Source organism: Corapipo altera, unplaced genomic scaffold (assembly GCF_003945725.1).
Source record: "Corapipo altera isolate COAL_440 unplaced genomic scaffold, ASM394572v1 75, whole genome shotgun sequence".
Lineage (NCBI taxonomy): Eukaryota > Metazoa > Chordata > Aves > Passeriformes > Pipridae > Corapipo > Corapipo altera.
Window position 1 is genome coordinate 10,814,057 of NW_020884887.1, and position 19,611 is coordinate 10,833,667.

The 19,611-nt window shown below is 54.3% G+C and overlaps 1 protein-coding gene across 1 annotated transcript; it reads left to right on the top strand.

Moving 5' to 3' along the window:
- The first annotated feature begins 13,680 nt into the window (after nucleotides 1-13,680).
- Nucleotides 13,681-16,493, top strand: ARSI (arylsulfatase family member I). Its single transcript, XM_027643618.1, has 2 exons — nucleotides 13,681-14,000; nucleotides 14,992-16,493. Exons 1-2 carry the CDS (start codon nucleotides 13,681-13,683, stop codon nucleotides 16,391-16,393), a joined length of 1,722 nt encoding a protein of 573 aa, XP_027499419.1. The 3' UTR covers nucleotides 16,394-16,493.
- Nucleotides 16,494-19,611: the final 3,118 nt, after the last annotated feature.

Genomic DNA, 19,611 nt, shown 5'->3' on the forward strand with positions numbered 1-19,611 from the left:
ACAGGGGAAAAAAACCCAGAATAAAATAAGTAAGAATTCAGGCCTCTCTTTCTGAGGGTTTCTGCTTTGTACATTAGCGTCCCTTCCCGGTCCCCTCATGCCTGAGCGTGGCTTCTGGGCACAAGAGACCTCCACTAATGGGCTCTTGATGTGTGTTTATTTCGTTTAGCACATCCTGAGTGCCGGGGTGAGAGCTTCAGAGACGTTCATTACGCTGATTGCTTTCCCTGCTTATGAAGATGGAAAAAGCCACAGTGGTTAAGGGAGTGGAGTGGACAGATGCCAGATGCATTAGTGCTCTGGGAAGTCCCAGAGGGCCCCCTCGTTAGGTGTCTTGCCTCAGAAGGAGGAAGGTTGTGAAGAGCACAACTTCCCAAGACCTGCACCCATTGAGTCATGTCTGGCAAGGCTCAGTCTAAAGGCAGGGGAGACTTTTGTGAGCGCATCTGGCATAAGCCTTGTTCTCTGCCAGACAAGGAGATGGACAGGATGGAAAGCTTGTCTCCTGGTACCCAAACCTGCCTCCTCTTGGTCTTCCCAGGTGGACTGTGGAGCACTCTGCCTTTGCTTATGTGGGATTCAGCCCCACACTGGCTCCAAACACATTCTCCAGATTGATATAATTTACTTTGATGTACCAGAAAAACTCAAGTTTAATGCATGAGCAACATGTACTCGTGCTTGTGTAGAAGTAACACGGTAGAGGACCAGGTTTGGACTTGCACCAATGTGGACAGCTGAGATGGGCTTCTGTGACAACATCAGTCCCTGTTCTCCCTGCCTTGCTGAGGGGACAGCATGGCCAGAGATGCCTGTTTATCTGTGTATGACAACAGTACACAGGAATTACAAACAGATTCTTGCCTTATCTTGCTCGAGGGTTGTTGCAGTACAAGGATTTATTTTGGCTTTTCTGCCAAAAAAATGTATGCAGAGATTCCACCAAAGCACATATATATGTTTCTCTTGGAAACAGAAGAAAACCATTATCCAAAAAAGCCCTGCACTGTTAATAATCTCTGGGGCTTTATCCAAGTTTCATTAGGAATCTGGACATACTTGAAATGGCTTTCAGATAAAGCTGAATGAATCTCTCTCTATCTTAGAGGCTGGTGCGGCTTAATTTCCTAGCTGAGATTTGGGTGGGTTGAGAATTAGGCAGGAGATTTCCAGCCACCTAAACAGGAAAGGAGGGAGTGCTTTAAAGCAACCCAATCTGAATGACTCGCAGGCACTTTCCATGACATGCTGGGAGCCTGGGGTGAGCAGGGACGTCTTGGTTGAGGGAAGCTCTTCCTTGAACCAGATGGGCAAGAAATTGCCCTGGAGGCATGTGACTCATAGGGCAGGAGGGCCGGGAAAGCTGATCCTCTGGGGGTGGGCAGCCTCCCCGAATCCCTGGGAGCAAAAGGCCAAAGCAGGGATGCTGGAGTAAGGAGGATGCTGAAGGAACTTCCCTACGTTCCCTGGATCAGGGGTCCTGGATGTGGCCACCTCAAAGCCACAGCAAACCTGCCAGCCCTTGTAAGCCACAAGAGGGTGACAAAGTCCCATCCTGTGCTGTGGTGGCCCTGGACAAACCTAAAGGTGTCCCTGGCTGGCAGAGGACAGCAATCCCCTTTGGAAGGCAACCAAAGGCTCTTGGAAAGTCCTTGATGAAGTCCTGGATGGGAGACAGTGCTGGCTGGAAAAGGGATGCTAGTGCTGAGGAGCTGAGGAGTTTTTATTTCCACCTAGCTTTAGCTAATATCAGTGCTGGCACCAGCAAACCATTCCTATTGCCAAAAGAGGGGGGAACTCCCCAAAATCGCTGCAGCAGACAGGGAGAGGAACCTTGCCATTGCTCCTTGTTGGTGGTCTAATGTGAAACCCACACTTTAGAGTAATTTTGGAAACTTGGAGAGCTGTTCAGTGCCTGTCCTTCGTGCTCATGGAGAACTGAGTGGCCAGCCAACCCTGCACCCCCCAGTGCTCCAAACATGCTGGGGCTGGGGGACACGGGTGGGTAGAGGAGCCACAAAAACTCAGAAAAGGCTGGGATGGAGGCAGCTCAGTGCCACTGCAAACGATGTGTCAGGAGCCTCTGTGCCACTGGGGAGTGGCGCTGAGGAGGGAAGATGCTCCTGGTCCTGTTCCACCTGCCTGGGATGTCCTCAAGGTGCCAGTGTATGGTCACCCTAGACATGTCACATCACACAGGCTGCAGCCTCCTCCATTTACTACTTGTTATCTTTTGGCCCTGTGGGGACTTTGTTGAAGATCCCAACCCTTGTGGCCTTCCCTGGGGAGAAGCAGCAGTCCCTGATGCCTCTTCTCTCTCCCTCCGAGGTTGCAGCATCCCCTGTGGGCAAGGAGCACAGGGCTTACAGCAACATGATCTTTGCAATTCTGCTTCCAGAGGGACAACCCGCATTTCTGAGCAGCTGCCCGGGGCACTGTCCAAGACAGAAGATTTGAAGTGCTCTGGGAGGTTTCCACGCTGTACTCTCCTCCTCCCTCTGTCCCAGGAGGCCAGGGCAGTGGGTGTGGGCTTCACGGCATCTCCGGCCTGGAGCACCAGCCAGCTCCCTTGTAACCATCTGTGGCTGGGGTGGGAAGAGCCTGCAGTGCAGCAGACAGGAGGGTGGCTCTGCCAACCTCTGATGTTATCTGCTGCTGAGAGCAGGCTGGAGGGGACTAGCCGTGCCTCCCTGCCTGGCCAGAGAGCTGGGTGATGTTTTCCCACAGAGCATGGATTTGTTTTACCCCTCATGCTGTTGCAGGAGTGCGTGTATGGATATGATGTATTGGAATGTATATTTGCAAATCCCCTTGCTCCCATCTGTTGTTTACACTGTTATTGGTAAAAGGATGAGGGGACAAAGGGTTGATTGCACCCCTGGGTGCTTTGGGGTGTGCCTGTGGGCCAGGGAATGTGGGGGGATGTGAAGGAGTGTGTGCAGCTGCAACTTCACCGAGTTTATACTCCAAGGAGATTCTTCTCTGTTCTCTTTAAATACTAGAAGTAATTAGATGCTGCTTATGAGTAATTGCTTGGACTAAACAGCCTGGTTTCATTCAAGTGGTCAGTATGAAAAGAAAGACTCCTCTCTCAGGCTCCCAGGAGCTGCTGTGGGGTGAGCCAACTTTCCTCACCCACCTGGGACTGGGAAGCCCTCCCAGAGGGAGGTGGGAGAAAACATTGTCTCCCTTGGGAAGGGCAGGGAAGGTGGAAGTGAGGCTGGTTATGCCAAAACCAAGGGGGCCAGGGGGTTCGGTGGGGAACAGCTGATCCCACGCTTAGCTCCCATCCCACAGCAACATGCAGGAACATTTGCTGCCACTCCCCAAGCCAGAACTGTGAAAGCCTAAAGCCAATGTTAACGACCAGCTTGCAACACTGCTGGATTTTACAGAGCTCAGTGAAAATTGTGACAATAAATCTGCCTCAGGCTGCAGTCGTTAAGTTGTCCTCAATACCACAAAAATCCCTGCAGATTTCGTGTTTACTTTGGCCCTGCAAACGCCGTGCTCTGTTGCAGTGTTAATGGCAAGAGAGCTTTCCGTGGCCTTGGATGCGGCGGCGCTGGTTTGGATGAGCCGGCGGCGGGGAGCGGATGGAGGGAACAGGCTCCGTTTGGTGCGTTCAGCACATTTTATCAGCTTATCCGATCCGTAGGCAGATGAAACAGTGCAAGTCAGGCGGGGTGAGAAGAGATTTCCCAACAGGGTAAGCAGGCATTTGGAGGCAGGAGGAGTGTGGGAACTGCAAGGGAGAGAGGAAGGTTTGGGACCTGGGGCTGGGGAAGGCTCTGTTCCCTTCTCCTGGCGGAGATCTCAGGCTGGGGGGCAGGACCACGTGAACTATATCTGGTATCCCCCTGCACAAGCTCTGTATTTACCTCACTCCTTGTGCTGCTCCCTGGACATGGAGCCACATCCTGATGCATCCCAGAGATGTGATGCTGAGGAGCTGGACCAGGGCTGACCTACCCAGCCGTTCCCACATTATCCTGGCATCCCTGGGCTCTGGTCACCTAGCAACGGTGCATCAGATTGCACAGCAGCGTTAAATAAATGGTGTTCAGCAGGATCATGAACCCTGCCGGGCCCCACATCCGCATCCCCACCGCTGGAGCCTCAGCTCTGGCAGCTCTGCAGTCACCAGCACACAGCCTGTCATGCGCTGCCAGGGCAGCTACATAATCCGTGTTCATGTTTTCTCCTTCCCAAATCCCCTCCACCAGCCTGGATTTAAGCCAGTCCTGTGGCACCTGACACACTGGGAACCGCTTTCAGCATATTTGAGAATCAACTTCTTCTGGGGGGGGATCCCAACCACACTTTGACTCGCATGCTGGGGCTGAGCTACATCCCCTGCTTTCATTTAGCTCGGTGTTTATGGGATCTGAATATGGGTTATACCTTTCCATTTATAGGTTTAGCGAAGCATGATTGAATTTTGTTCCAGTCATTTTTTATCTTGACTAAAATGTCGGTTTTGAAGACCTATTATTAGCAATTTTGTATAGCTTCTGGATTACTGCAGATAATCATGAATCACCCTCTGCAGTATTGATATAGGTACTTCAAGCCTCCCAACAATCACCCTGTAAGTTACACCTGTGACTACGAGCAGAAAATCCTCGATAGTAATGGGTGGGCTTGGAATATGGGGATGACGCTCCAGATCCAGTGTCTGCAGAGCACATTTCTCCACTGTCTTCATGTGCACCAGAAGTTCTGTGGTTCAGTTTCAGCTCCCAGCACCAGCCCAGGACTCTGCTTCTAGCCCCTTCCAATCCCTTCCCTACATTTGTCCTGCTTTCCTTACATGGTCTCCTAGCACTGGGCTTGGTACTTTCTGTTTGGGAAACCACATCTCTTTGCTTGATCTGGTGGCTTTACTGGTGCCTGGTGGGCAGCTGCCTGTGCTGGAATAAACACAGCTCACCCTGATCCATGGCTCTGGCAGGAGGCTGCTCCAGGCCCCCCTGCTTTGAAATGAAGTTATATCCACCTATCATGGAATCTTAGAATCATTAAGTTTGGAAAACTTAATTCACATCCAAGTTCGTCGTGTTCAAACATTAACCCAGCACCGACAGTTTCACCTCTAAGCCATGTCCCTAAGCACCAAATCTACATATTTGAACACTTCCAGGGATGGCGATTCCACCACTTCCCTGAGCAGCCTGTTTCAATGTTTGACAACTCTTTCAGGAAAGAAATTTTTCCCAACATCCTATCTAAGCCTCCTCTGGCACAATCTCACCCTGCAGAGTTTAGCTGCAAATGCCATGTGCTGCCTCTGAGGAATCTCTCCTGGAGTTTTCCGTTCGAGTGAAATAATCCAGTGTTCTCCTCAGTAAATTCAGCTTAGAGAAACTGGTTTTTCTTCTCATTATTTTACTCTGTTTCCCATTCCGGAGGGAGGAATCCAAGCTCCAAAGTTTAATCCTAGATTTCTCTGTTGACAAAGCTCATTGCACAGCCCGGAAGGGAAGCTCTGCTCAGCTTTGGGCATGACTGACACAGCAGCACAGTCATCCTGGACCTCTTCTCTTCTGGTTTAAGGTCCAGAGGTCAGACAGGTCTCTGGGTTTAAACCAGAACCTTCTGGTTTAAGTCCTCTTGGGAAGCAATAGCAGCAGCAAGGCTGGTGTGTTACAAACCCAGGGCAAAGGGAAATGCGGGCGCTGAGTGTTCCATTCCCTCGTATCTTGCTTCCCACCCTGCTAAAATGTCTGTGGGCACCCTGGGCCTTCGAAGAAACTTCAAAGGAGGCAGCACACCCTCTCCTGTTAGCAGTGAAGGCTGATGAATAATAGAGTGGACCCACCCACTCGTGCTTTAATCTGTCATGTTCTATGGAAATTAAGCCTTTCTCTTACAAGAAGGCAATTTGTGCTCTTGGCATCCTGGGCGAGAAAGAGCTCTCATCTCCTGCTGGATTATTGATACCTTTTGTATTAAGTAATGCAGCATCTAATTGGGTTCTTTGCTTGTTCTGAACCACTCCCCAGTCAGCGCTCCGCAGCACAGAGACTTTTTGAGAGGGTGGGAGTGGGTGCTGCCAGCTCCTGTGCCCAGGGCTCATTGCTGCCTGCGGGGATGGGGTGGGCAGAGGCAAGCCACGGGGTCTGGCCGGACATGCTCCCTCTTTCTGCTCCAGCAGCGCGGTTGTGGTCAGCCTTGATGTAAAACCCTTTGAAATGCCCCTCCTGAGCTTTCCACCTGCCTCTCCTGCCAGGATGGAAAACAACCCTTCCTGCTGGGGTGCAGCAGCTCCTCCACGCCGGCCCCCTGGGGTGCCGAGGAAACATCCTGGATAAACAGGGGGCCTGAAGGGGATACAGGTGCGAGCCCGGCTGGCACGGGCAGGTGTGTTTTCCTTGCACTGAAGCAGGGTTATAAACAAGCAGGGTGCTGAGGCCATCCTGCCCTGCCCTGCTGCAGGCTCAGTGGAGAGAAAGGGCTCCTTGTCTGGGGCAGGCACCCGAGCCAAGGTGGGGAGTGCTGGGCTTCATCCTCCTCCTCCCTCATGCCTTGGTTTGGGGCAGCAGGCAGAGCTCTGGGTGGGCATCCAGCCCACCGGCCTTCGCATCTCCTGCCAGCCCAAACCCTCCGGCTGCCTTTGAAGAGGTTGCACCTGAAAGGGACGATGGAATTTAAGGAGACAGGAGGCTGCCCAGCCCTGGGGAGAGGATGGCTGGTCCCTTGCTGTGCTGTGGCTTGGGAAGGGAGCCAGAACCCTGGTGGGGTCTTAGGAGGTGGTGGAGGGGCTGGGGTTGCTCCCATGGATCCAGAAGTGTGCTGGATCCCTGGGTACCTGCCTGCCATGACTGCTTTCAGGAGGAGAGCAGTGATGGTCTTGTCTCATGGCAAGGGGGAGCAGCCTTTGCTTGTTTGGGGGCTCCACTGAAGGTGCTGGGGTGCAGCCCGGAATGGCTGTGGGATGGAGAGACATTTGTCTGGTGGGTGCTGGGAAGAATTGCTCTTTCTTTCCCAGCTTGGGTGAGGCTGGAGGTGTTGCCAGCATCTTGCATATTTTGAGGATTGAGGAGTTTCTGTGTATCCCATGATAAATTGTGTCAGGAATGAAGGTGGGGAAGTCCAAAATCAATAAGCTGGGGAATCCAGTGTCAGGGTCACATGGCGGTGCTGCCAGAACCCAGCTATGCTAAATGCTTAAATCTTTCCTTCCGCAGCCTTGGGACCTTCTCCTCTGCTTCAAAGAGAGCCCTTGGAGGCCAGGGAACCGCTGACTTTTTAAATAAATTTTTCTTTTTTAGCAAAGCTCAGTCCTTCCAAAAGGTAAGTATGCTGGGACCAGAGCAGTGTCCACCCCAGGAGCCTGAGCCATGAGAGCCTGATGGGACCAGGCACAAACCCACGTGCTCATGTGTTCTCCAGCTTCCCACCAAACGCTGTCACATGTGGGTGGGTTCCTCACCTCCAGTCTGTCCTGCCTGCAAAGCCAGACTCAAGTTGCTTCCCCTGTCATCCTCCCTGGGACACATGATCCATGTCCCAGGGCATCCCTGGTTCACAGCAAGGGGAATTCTTCAGCCACACTGCCATCACATGAGCCCTGGGTCTCTGCTGGGAAGCTCCAGTGGGAAGCACCTCACTTCAGGGGGGTGCTGGATTTTGGGCTTCAGAAGAGGGGGCAGGACAAGGAGGGAGAGCACCCAGGCTATGAGGAAAGCTTGCCATAAGGCATGGGAAGAAAGGAGCAGTGCCAAACCCATGGGCTCCTCTCCAGCTCTTCAAAGCAAGTCGTTAGAGAGAGGAGAGGAGAAGGTGGCAAGCTGCAGTTTCTCAGGAGGTGGGGAAAGGCAAGGGAAGGAATATTACACGAAGAAAGGGGAGCTGATGGACTGAAGTCTCCCAAATGAAGGGGAAGGAAAAAAACCAAACGTGAGCAGGAAGGCATAGAAGTAATTTCATGGGAGAATTTGCAGACTAATTGAGATGTATCATCACGGTGACCAAAAACAGAAGAAAAATTCCTTAGCCTAAGAGAGGAACTGCTCTTATTCAGGGCTTTTATTTCATATTTTGCTAGTGCTGTGGGACCAGGAGAGGAGGAAGGGGAGCAGCAGTGGTTTGTTGGGAACAAACCCTGGCCAAGCCCAACATGTGTTGTTAGAGGCTGTGGTTTACATTAGAAAAGACTCTAATATTGTGCTACGGCTTCCAAGTGCATTTTGATGATGATGATTATTTTCAACAGTGAAAATGGCATGAAATATGGGCAAGTGTATTGAAAAAAGGGTATTTGGCTTCAAGAATCCCCATCAGAGAGACAGCTGATGCTCTCCTCTCTGCCCTGTAACGTGCTACCCAGTGGCTTTGGCATCCTGCGCCGTGGCTGCTGCTGCACTGCTCCTCGTCCCTTCAGCAGTGATCAGGGTTGCATAAGCAGGAACTGATGCAGATTGCTGTTTTCTCTTCCTCTGGCTCCAGCTTCCAGAGAGTGAATTATGGTGTGCTCAAAAACCTCCGAGTTCCCCCAAACCAAACCCCATCCCTGTAATCTGGTCGAGGTCTTGCCGCAGCGGTTGCCACTAGAAAACTGATTTTTATCCACAGGGTCCATGTGGCAGGGGGTAGAGAGGTGCTGGGCTCTGGGTGGGGAAAATGAGGTCATGGAATGGGAAAAGAGGATTTGGGGGGTTGGTAGGGAGGAGGCAGGTCCTGGAACTGCATAGCAGAAATGCTGCTTGCCTGCAATGTGCCAGGGAGGGGAGATGGTCATTGGGGATATCTCTCAAGGACAAGATATGGGAGAGCAAAGAGTGCTCATGACAGGGAGAAAGAAGTCCAGGACAGGGCCATGATCCATCCCCAGGCCAAAGGCATGATGGCCAGGACCTCTTGAAGGCTCCCAAAGTCAATGGAGAGGCGTTCACCTCCAGCCCCATTCTCTGCTGGGCTTGGGACCGGCGATGCCTCCAGCCTCCTTCCTTCCCTGCAAATCACCTGGCCAACCCCTCTTCTCAGCCTTTTCTCCCCTTTCTAGACAAAATAACAACCTCTCCCCATTCCTAGGACTGCTCCCTTCTTTTCCAAACTTGCCTAGGCTCTTTCATCATGCCAATAAAAGAGTAAATGCATCATACGTTGGCCGAGGAGAGCGGAAACCCTTAAACATCTGAGAGGCGAGAGCGACAAGAGGTGTTTTTTTGAGGCTCCCCGATGCCCTGTTAGGTCAAATGTCTTGCTCTGAAGCAGGAGAGAGGGGACTTATTAAAAACCTTTCATTTTTCTGATTTTTAAGGTCCCGTTTCAGCAGGCCGGAGGCCGAGGCGTGAGTGTGGCTGCCGAGGGGGAAGGGCAGTGAGCCGGCGGCGTGCAAACAGATTGTGCAATATTTGCCTTGCACAGAGCTCCCATTGTAAAGCCTGGGAGTTCTGCTTCCAATAAATCCCCTGCCATAATGCCCCATTGATGGCAAGAGAAAGGCAGTATTGAGGGCTGAAAGGGCTCCGGGCCCAGAAAGGGTTAAAAAATAAAGAAAAGGGGAGGGGGGGGGGAAGTTAAAAAAAAAAAAAAGATCTGAAGCTTAGTTTTAAACTTTGCTGTGTGGCCCTCGTGGCACATCGCAGGCGTGGAGAAATATGTGGAGCCTGTTTGCATAACCCCATTTGCAGCGAGCGCTCTCGGAGCCAAAACGCAAGTGCGGCCGGAGCCGGGGGGTGGCGGGCAGAAAGAAGCAGGAAGGGCTGTGTTTATTTTTATTCTTGCCCTAGGCCACATAAAATTAATAATTGGGGGGGGGGGGGAATAAAAAGAAGAAGTAATAATTAAATATTTGGTCAGAGAACCAGCTGTGCAAATGCGAGGAGCTGTGCCAGCTGCAGGGACATGGAGGGACCTGGTCCAGGAACTGGTCAGGGTTTGCTGCCTCTCAGGTCGTGTTGCTGGGCTTAGAAGCACCAAAAGGGAGAATATCAGGCTTTGTCTGGTGGCTTTACCCTGGATGCTGAGCAATTCCTCTGTGTGGGGAGGCTTGGCTCCAGCTGGGAAGGGTCTGCAGGCGTGTGGAAAGGCTGGGCTGGGGTGTTGGGAGGGTGATGCTCTGCCCACAGAGCTGCTGCCAGCCCCACATCCAGCACCCAGCTCACCCAATGGGGCTCCCCATCACCTTGAACTGGTAACACCACTGCAGATCAGGCTGAGATGGAGATTCAGTGTAATTTGTCACAGCAGCTGATGTGACAGGGAGGAGCAGGGCTGTCCTTGCCAGGGCAGATGCAGGACCAAAGCAGGCAGGGTCTGCTGGCTGGCTCAGCATCCGTGTCCGGGCTGGCTGCCAGGGGAAATCTCCCCGTTGTGCAACATGCTGGAGCTCTCCAAGGAAGCTCCTGGCTCTTGAGACATCTTTGAGCTAGGCTGGACGAGTGACTGCCTTGAATTAAGAGAGGCTGGGGGGGTGCCTGCAGGCCCTGAGTACTTTTTCCGTCCCTAGACCTTGTGATGCATTAATCACCCTCAGAGCAGCTGTGCAGACAGCTTAAATCGTACTGACCCCGAAAGTCCAGACTTGTCATTCCTTCCTCCTCCTCCTCCTCACTACCAGCCACTCCCTCCTCCTGCCTCCCGTCAGATGATTTCAGTGGGGCTGGTTTGAGGGTCCCATGGCACCCCATTTCCTGGGATCAAGAGTGCCTTCACTGTACCCCTTGCTGCTTTTCACCTTCTTATCATTTCTTGGAGGAGCACCCAGAAGGTGTTTGTGTGCTGCTGGGACCCTGCCAGCTGTCCCTTCAACCTTCAGAGCAGGGTCACTTCCAACAAATTCACTATTTATTCACCCTTCAGCTCTTGGAAAAGCTCCCTGAGCTGAGTTAACCCTGCTGTTTCTTCTCCAGACCCAGGGCCAGCACTGATTTCACTGAACCAGCTGCCCTGGCGGGCATGGAAGATCCCCTCCCTGTGCCAGCATGTCCCTGCTGCCACCTCCTGCCCTCCTTTCAAGTGTCTGAGCTTTGGCCATTGACAGCAGCTTAAACTCAGGATGACTCTCACAGCCTGTGCCTCCTCATCCTAAGGGCGTGAGCTGGATGCGACCCACCACACGGCTGCAGATGCTGCTGGAGCAGCAAATCCACACACCCAGGAGGTGCTTGGCTCTGCTCTTGCTCCTCCAGGGTGGCTCCAGCCCTGCTCCTCATAGGTGGGCTCCAGCTCCACTGCTGTGGCCACACATCCCTTCTGCTGCCCTCTCTGCACCTCCCTCCTGCTCATCCTCTGGCCCCAAGGAAGATACAGTTTATCAGCGATCTGTGCTGCCTTAAACACACTTTCTCTGGCATGTCTCAGGCCTGACATCTTCAATTTCCTTTTTCATCTGTAATATTCACCCAAATGGACTATTATTTATTATTTGGAAAGAGCTCTGATTACAATCCCGGGCGATAACTCTGTCTCTGCTCAGGGTGTGCACGGAGCCATGTGTATGGCTATGCACACAGGACCCAGGAGGTGGAGGGTCCCCCACCTCTACTTACCCTCAGTCAGGTCCAGGACTTTCTGGGAGGAGGGTAGAGATGTTCGGGGAGAAGATGGAAGCGAGTGATGGGAAGGAGGGAGGGAAAGGGAAAAGAGAAGAGGGCGGAAGAAATGAGTGATAAACCCCTGAGGATTAATCAAACCTCACTGAAGGGCTCAACCCAGCCCTGCTGAGCTCCATTGAGTGAGCAGAGGTTCCTGCCAGCAGGGAGAGGCACAGAACACAGCTATCCATCCTGCCTCCTGCTCTTGTCCCCTGCACACTCCCTGTGCTCCTACAAACCCCTGAGCCCTGGCTGAAATAGGCTCTGACCCATTGCCTGTCCTTGTCTCCATCCCCTCTGCCTGTGCATTAAGCCAGAGGGAAGAAGCCTACCCTCCCTTTGCTATTCCTGGGAGTCATCCCTGTCCCTGGGACTGGGAAGCTTTGTGATCCCTCCTACCCACTCCTCCACAGTGCCCGGGGTCCTATGGGGCAGGCAGGCATGGGGCAGGGACACTTGGGGCACAGGGGGCTGGAGGGTCAGGGGAAGGGCAGGGAGTGTAGGGAGAGCCTGAAGGTGGAACCAGGGGAGGGGATCCAGGAGGGAGACACGGAGGGGACCTGGAGATGTCTGTCTCAACTGCTCTTTTCAGCCAGTTCTGAAGTTCCCCCCAAATACCCCAGTGAGCCCCCGCCACAGCCCTGCAGCCCTGCAGGTGGGGTGTGGGTGGGCTGGAGGGCTGTTAGGGTGTCCTGTTTGCTGGAACCCCTCAGGTCCTCATCGGGACTGTGCAAACAGCCACAGTGCTCATCTCTGGCTGTACCAAGGGTGGGTGAAGGTGAGAGGGTTTGTGCTACCAAAATCTCCCTTCTTGGGCCAAGTCCTGCCCCGGGGAAAGTCAAAGGGGTGAGATGGGTTCCAGATGTAGGAGCTTCCTGATGCCTGATGAATGTTGGCCCCGAGGAAAGAACTGCACAGGGGAATTGCTCATCTCTCCCAAAAGCTGCCCTGAAGCATCAGGGCTCTGGCCCCTTGTCCCAGCACCCCAAGCTCAGATCAGTACCTCTGCACTGGCAGAAGTCTCTGGTCCCCACCAAACCTTGCCCCTGGCTGGCTGTGACCATGGCTCCTCCCTGCCTCAGTTTCCCCTCTTGGAAAATGGGTGCAGCAGCACCCACCCCTCTCTGTAGTGCTCTGCAAGCACCTGGGTGGTTTTATTAACACTGGGAGTGTTCAAATAGGTTTTTGCAGCTCCCCCCCTCTTCAGGATTTATTTAGATGGTGATCTTGTCAGCATGGGCAGCTGGCCCCAGCAATCCCTCCCAGAGACCCGGTCCTTCCCTCTGCCCTCCCAGTCTGGGTGCTGCGGGGGCTTTGGCTGAGCATCCCATCAAGGGTCCTGACCCGTGTGTCACACGTCTCGGGACAAGCAGGGAGGGAAGCATCCGTGGCTCAAGGAATGCCATGCTCAGGACCCTGCATGCTCTGGGGCTTCCCAGCTTTTTCCTTGAGCTGCTGAGCTGGGAGGGGCCGAGCCGGCAGCTCCCCATAAACCTGGCGGCTTAGACCACGTCCCGGGCAGATGTTGGGACTCTGCCTTGGAGCGGAGGTTGGGAAAAGGAGAGGGCGGCTCTTGCCCGGAGAGTGAGGAGGAGAACTCGGCACCCCTGGGCTTGAACTTTAGCACCCTCTTCCGCAGGAGTTTAAAGAAAAGGATCATCGTATCCCGAGTGAGCTGTCCGGATAGCCGGGCAGGAGCAGGGCTGGAGAGAGGGGAAGCCAGCGGCTTTCTCTGACAAGGATTTTATGGAGCTCTTCATAAAGAAATAACAGCAGGGAGAAAACCCCAGGAAGCCAGGAAGTGTTTCCAGCGCTCGGGACGCTGGTGAGCAGCTCCGGGCCGCCGCCAGTCCCTGCGAGGAGCCCGTCCTGCCGTGCAGATGTGTTTGATTGGAGCAGCGCGGGGGTTATTTTCTTTTGACTGAAGGCAACCCAGCCCCGGCGGATTAAGCTCTTTGTGTGCACGCGAGTGTGCCTTCATGGAAGCTGCTCCCGCAAAACCAGCTGTGGGGGTTGCCGGGACCATCCCCTAGGTCGGGGGGGCTCTTCTGGAGGAGGGGGGGACCTCTTGTTTCTGTGACTCTGAGGCGATGCTGGGACAGTAACTCCCTTGGCAGGCAGCACGGTGTGCTCCGGGATGGCCGTCTATGCCCTCACGGGCTTCTCGCTCGTCAGCCTGCTCAGCTTTGGCTACTTATCCTGGGACTGGATGAAGCCCAGTTTGGTGGCTGATGTGGCCATGGACCCCATGGAGAAATCTCTGCCTCCTGCTTTTGCCAGGCCACCCCACATCATCTTCATCCTGACTGATGACCAGGGCTACCACGATGTCGGGTATCACGGCTCAGATATCCAGACGCCGACGCTGGACAGGCTGGCAGCGGAGGGCGTGAAGCTGGAGAACTACTACATCCAGCCTATCTGCACCCCGTCCCGGAGCCAGCTGATAACCGGCAGGTAAGCCAGTGCCCGGTCATCCCCCACTCCTGTCCCTGTTTTGGTCCCTTCCGTAGCCCCAAGGGGTTTAACCCCAGCTTGCAGCTCGACCCATGCCCTGGTGTGTTGGCAGGTGATGGAGATCCTCCAGTAGATCTGGATTTCTCTGGAAGGTTTCCTGTGTGAACAGTTGATTTTCACACAGGAAAAATAGTGGCACATGGCAAGGCCAAAACTGTGGATGCTGTTGGGTAATGGATGTCACTTTGGGAGAGGGTAGTTCCTGGTCTGAGGTGCTTCAGTGCCAGGCAAGGAGCTGTGTCCCCAGGTAGTCCCATGCAGCTGTCACACTGGCCCTTGGGGATTTGCTCTGGGGTTGAAGGATCATTTTTCCCTGCATCTGTGAATCCCTTGGTCCGTGCTTTCCCTGCATGCAGTGTTCAGTGCTGCACTGGCCAGGGCAGGATGGATGCTGCTCCATCACTCTCTCCTGCAGCAGCACAGTCAGGTTTTATTGTGGGGCTTCTAGGATAAGTGGGGCTTTCTCTGGAGCAATGCTGGGTGGTCAGCACTCACTGCAGGAGGCAGATCCCACCAGATCATCTCCTGCTGAGGAGTGGGCTCCAGGGAGGTGCCCATGGATGTGGTCACCTACTGCCTGGGGGTGGTGGAGCCCACTGTGGTCCAGGCAGAAGCCTCTCTTCTCTCTTGATGGCTCTTGAGTGGTCCTAGGCATCTCTGGGATGTGCAAAGCAGTAGAGGACAGGGATGTTGGGGGTATGCAGGTGGGACACTACAAACCCACTTGCTTGTGCTGCCCAGCCCTGACACAGCCCAGACACTTCCCCAGGCTGGCAGCTCCCTGTCTCTGGCTGGGGTTTGCTTCGTGGGGCTGGGTTGAGTGACACAAAGATCTGGATGTATTTTGATCTTCAGTGCATAAAATGCCATCACATCCCCACCCAGCATTGCCTGCCCATCATCATTGACTCCTCCTGGCTCTTCCTGGCAGGTACCAGATCCACACAGGGCTGCAGCACTCCATCATCCGCCCTCGGCAGCCCAATTGCCTGCCCCTTGACCAGGTCACCCTGCCACAGAAGCTGCAGGAAGCGGGCTACTCCACACACATGGTGGGCAAGTGGCACCTTGGCTTCTACAAGAAGGAGTGCCTGCCCACCCGCCGGGGCTTCGACACCTTCCTGGGGTCCCTGACAGGCAACGTGGACTATTACACCTACGACAACTGCGACGGACCGGGCGTCTGCGGCTACGACCTGCACGAAGGGGAGGACGTGGCTTGGGACCAGAGTGGGAAGTACTCCACCTTCCTCTATGCCCAGCGTGTCAGCAAGATCCTGGCATCCCACAGCCCTAAGGAGCCCATCTTCATCTACGTGGCCTTCCAGGCGGTCCACACGCCCCTGCAGTCGCCCAAGGAGTACATCTACCGCTACCGCTCCATGGGCAACGTCGCTCGCCGCAAGTACGCTGCCATGGTGACCTGCATGGACGAGGCGGTGAAGAACATCACCTGGGCCCTCAAGAAGTACGGTTATTACGACAACAGCGTGATCGTGTTCTCCACTGACAATGGTGGGCAGACCTTCTCCGGGGGAAGCAACTGGCCACTACGGGGCCGCAAAGGGACGTACTGGGAAGGGGGAGTCCGTGGCATCGGGTTTGTCCACAGTCCCCTGATCAAGCGCAAGCGTCGGACAAGCTGGGCACTGGTTCACATCACAGACTGGTACCCGACTTTGGTCAGCCTGGCCAGGGGCAACCTGAGCAATGTGCCAGGCTTGGATGGCTACGATGTCTGGCCTGCCATCAGTGAGGGCAAGGAGTCACCACGTACTGAAATCCTGCACAACATTGACCCCTTGTACAACCATGCCAAGTATGGCTCCTTGGAGGATGGCTTTGGCATCTGGAACACAGCTGTGCAAGCCTCCATCCGGGTTGGGGAGTGGAAGCTCCTCACTGGCGACCCGGGGTACAGTGACTGGATCCCCCCGCAGACCCTGACCAACTTCCCAGGGAGCTGGTGGAACCTGGAGCGTCTCACTGACGGCCTGAGGAAGTCCGTGTGGCTCTTCAACATCACTGCTGACCCCTACGAGCGCTATGACCTCTCAGAGCAGCGCCCAGATGTGGTCAGGACCCTCCTGACGAGGTTGGTGCACTACAACCGGACAGCCATCCCGGTGCGGTACCCTGCGGAGAACCCCCGGGCTCACCCGGACTTCAACGGTGGTGCCTGGGGACCCTGGGCCAGCGAGGATGATGGGGAGGAGTGGGAAGGCAGCCGGGAGCCCCTGAAGAGTAGGAACAAGAAGAAGAAGTGCAAGATCTGCAAGCTGCGCTCTTTCTTCCGCAAGCTGAACACCAGGCTCATGTCCAACCGCATCTGATGGGATACTCCCCCAGCATCGACCCATCCTGGCCAGGGTGGACTCTGGACTGCACTGCCATGGGGTGGGAGTGAGGGAGAAGGACATGTGGGGAGGTGGCCAGTGCTCTCTTGCTCTCCCTTGCTCCAGGATTCATCACAAAACACTTCTCCTCTCTGGCTGGAGGAGTGGCTGCAGGGAGGTGGTCCCAGTGGGTGAGGAAGGGTGATGTGGTCTCTGCCGTGGTGCTTGGTCGTGGTGCATGACTGTGCTGAGCTGGGCTGGCCCGTGCACACCCCCTTCCAAAGAGAGAGACCCTTTCCTCAAGGACTCCACGGCCAATCATAAGCTTTAAATGTTGTCCATTGCAAGAGCAGGAGGAAGCACGGGAAGCCCTGCCTGCAGGTTGATCCTTGCCATTTCCCTGTATTTACATGCTCCTGACTTTCAGCCTTCTGCCAGGTAGCTGCTGCCTTTGCTCTTGCTCTGGGAACTCGAGGGCCTCCCCCAAACCCAAGACCACAGCATTTCCCTCTTACACTTCTTTGTAGAAGGATGGATTCCTGACCATGGATATCAGACCTGAGACTGATGTGGCTGGACTCAGTCATGCTGCTACAGGGACCTCACCTGGGGCTATGGTTTCCCCTCTCCACTGGCTTTGGGGACCAAGACCAGCCCCGATGAGGAGCTGTGGCCCATGGAAACATAGTTGGATACACTCAGAGCTCTCTGTGGTGCCACATTTGGGAGGCAGGCTCTGATGAGCTCCACACTGGTCACCCAGCAGACCCTTTCACCCATAATTTGTCCAGATCCCCCATGTGCACGGCACCCATCTTCCTCTCCATGCCTCCTACGCATCCAACCGGCAAACCGTCCCGTCTGCTCCTTCCCAGTGCTGAGGCTGTCCCTGTCCCCACATCCCACTGCTGAACCTGGGGCAGAAGGAAGTTCTCAAGGAGGTCTCTGCAGAGGCTGCTGCAGCTGCTCTGTAGCTGCAGGACCTCAAAGCCGCGGTGGAGGACAGGGGTGATGGGGACGTCTCCCGCCTGCCAGCGCCGCGCCACATCCCCTCGCCACAGATGGGCACCGCTCTTCCAGTAGCGCACGCGTGGGGAGGAAAACACCTTCCCGTCATCCGCTGCCGTGGGGAACTCATCCGACTGCCGGGGCCAGGCAGCTCCGGACCCAGCACCGGGCCCCCGCGCCTTCGGCGGGGTGCGAGCGCGCGTACGTGCGCTCACAGGAGAGCTGGCGAGGATGAAAGGGGGCAAATTGCTTCAAAAGCGTTTTGGATGCATGGTGCATTTCCATTTACACAATGTGTTTTACATTTCTCCCCACAGGTTTCTCTTGGTGCAGCGTGTGTAGGCGAAGGCCCTGCTGTGAATTTTGAAAATAGTTATTTTTGTCTCTGGAAAATGAGGCCCGTTAGGACTTGTCAGCTCTTGGATGAGCAGTGTGGGCTTTCTTTTTTTTTTTTTTCTTTTTCCCCCCTCTCTCTCTCCCTTGCAAAATAACATCCATTTAAAATCTGTCATTGAAAGATGTGACAATTGGCAGCGTGAACGCTGAATACCTTTCAGTGTGCTTCCAAGCCCTGTGTGTGAGAGAGGGATGAGGATGGGAAGAGAATGCAATGACACGTTTGTATTTTTTTTTTCTTACTCTTAGCTGGATTATTTGGGGGAATTGGGATTTTCTACAGAAACAAAGAAAAAAAATCCCAGCTGACAGCAAGGCAGAAGAGAGGAGGCCTCTTCTTGTAGAGCTGGGAAGGAGTTTGAAAAGCCAAAGTGTGGTGGTGTGTGTGGCAGTCCCTGCTGCTCCACGTACATCCATCACCATGCTGTCCCATTGGCACATCCCAAGAACAGGTTTCAGAGGGGGACTCAGCTCCTCTATCAGCCCCATCTCCACTCCTTCTTCCTTAGCATGTTGCTCCAAGGGGATTGGTCCCCATGGCATCACCTGGGCAGAGGTGAGCCCTGGGAGGATGCTCCACATCCTCAAACTACCTCAAGTGGCCAGCCTGGTCCCTCAGGATGTGCACCACCAGCGTGTCCACAGACAGCGGGGTTGTGGCACTGGCTGCCATTTGGCAGAGCCAAATGGTTGCTGAAAATAAAGCAACAATTCACTGAAGAAGAGGAGGCTGCTGCAGACAGAGCTGGAGCCAGAGGAGGGCAGAGGGTGATGCTGCAGGGGGCTCAGGAATAAATCATGGCAAAGGGGGAGCTGGTGCTGAAGGGAGCAGGAGAGCAGGGCTCGACGTGGGGTGGCGACAAGGCTCGGGAAACGGCTTTCATTTCCATATTTATATAAATGCATCCAAGTTTAGTCCTTCTTTTATTTTTTTTTTCTTCGAAAATGGAAATTTCCATGAAAACATGTTTGATTTTTCTCCCTTCACTTTTACTAATATCCCCACGAGAAGGTTCGTCTGGCCTTGCTTCCTTTCCAGTTTCGGATGTGCTGGGCTGGTGCCGGGCTCGCAGTCAGCCTGGACATAGCGGTGGATCTGCCGTCATCTGTATTTTAATTAAAAAAAGTTGGGTTCTGAATCTTTTTAAGAAGAAACAGTTGAAGGAAAATCTTAGTCCCTCAAAACAAAGAGGAGGAGTAGGCAGGAGCATCTCTGGGTGTTTGCGGAGTGCGAAGCCTCGAGCCTGAGGAGAGCAGTTGTCCTTCTCCACCGATTCCAGCTGTGCTGTATCTGAACACAGGGCTGGGAACGGACACATGGCTGCTGCTGCGTGGGCTCCTCATCCCAGCAATGCTCTTTAATGGTCTCTCTGGGGAAAAATGCAGCAATGTGCCACAATCCCGTGTTTTCACACAGTTGAAGTCCCTTGGGAGCGTGTGTGTGCTCTGGCTGCTGAGGGGTTAATGCAGCTGGAGAGATGCTCAGTGGTGGAGCTCCCTGCACCCAGGAGATGTATCTGCATAGATAGACTGAGGATCCCCTCCTTCCCAACCTCCATTCAAAGTGCTGGGCGAGCCCCTGGCTGCTCCAAACCCCATCAGGAACTGGGTGTAGGATGGGGGCCTGCGGAGGGATGGGGCAGGGGAATGCATCTGGGTCTCCAATGTCAGGATGGAATGGCTGCCTCTACCCTGCTGGCTGGAGGGAGTGGGATGGGGATGGGCTGGGAGTGGATGGGCTGGAGATGGGGAGGAGGATAAGTGGAGGATGGGGATGGGATGGGTTGGGGTTGGGGAGGGCAACAGGCTGG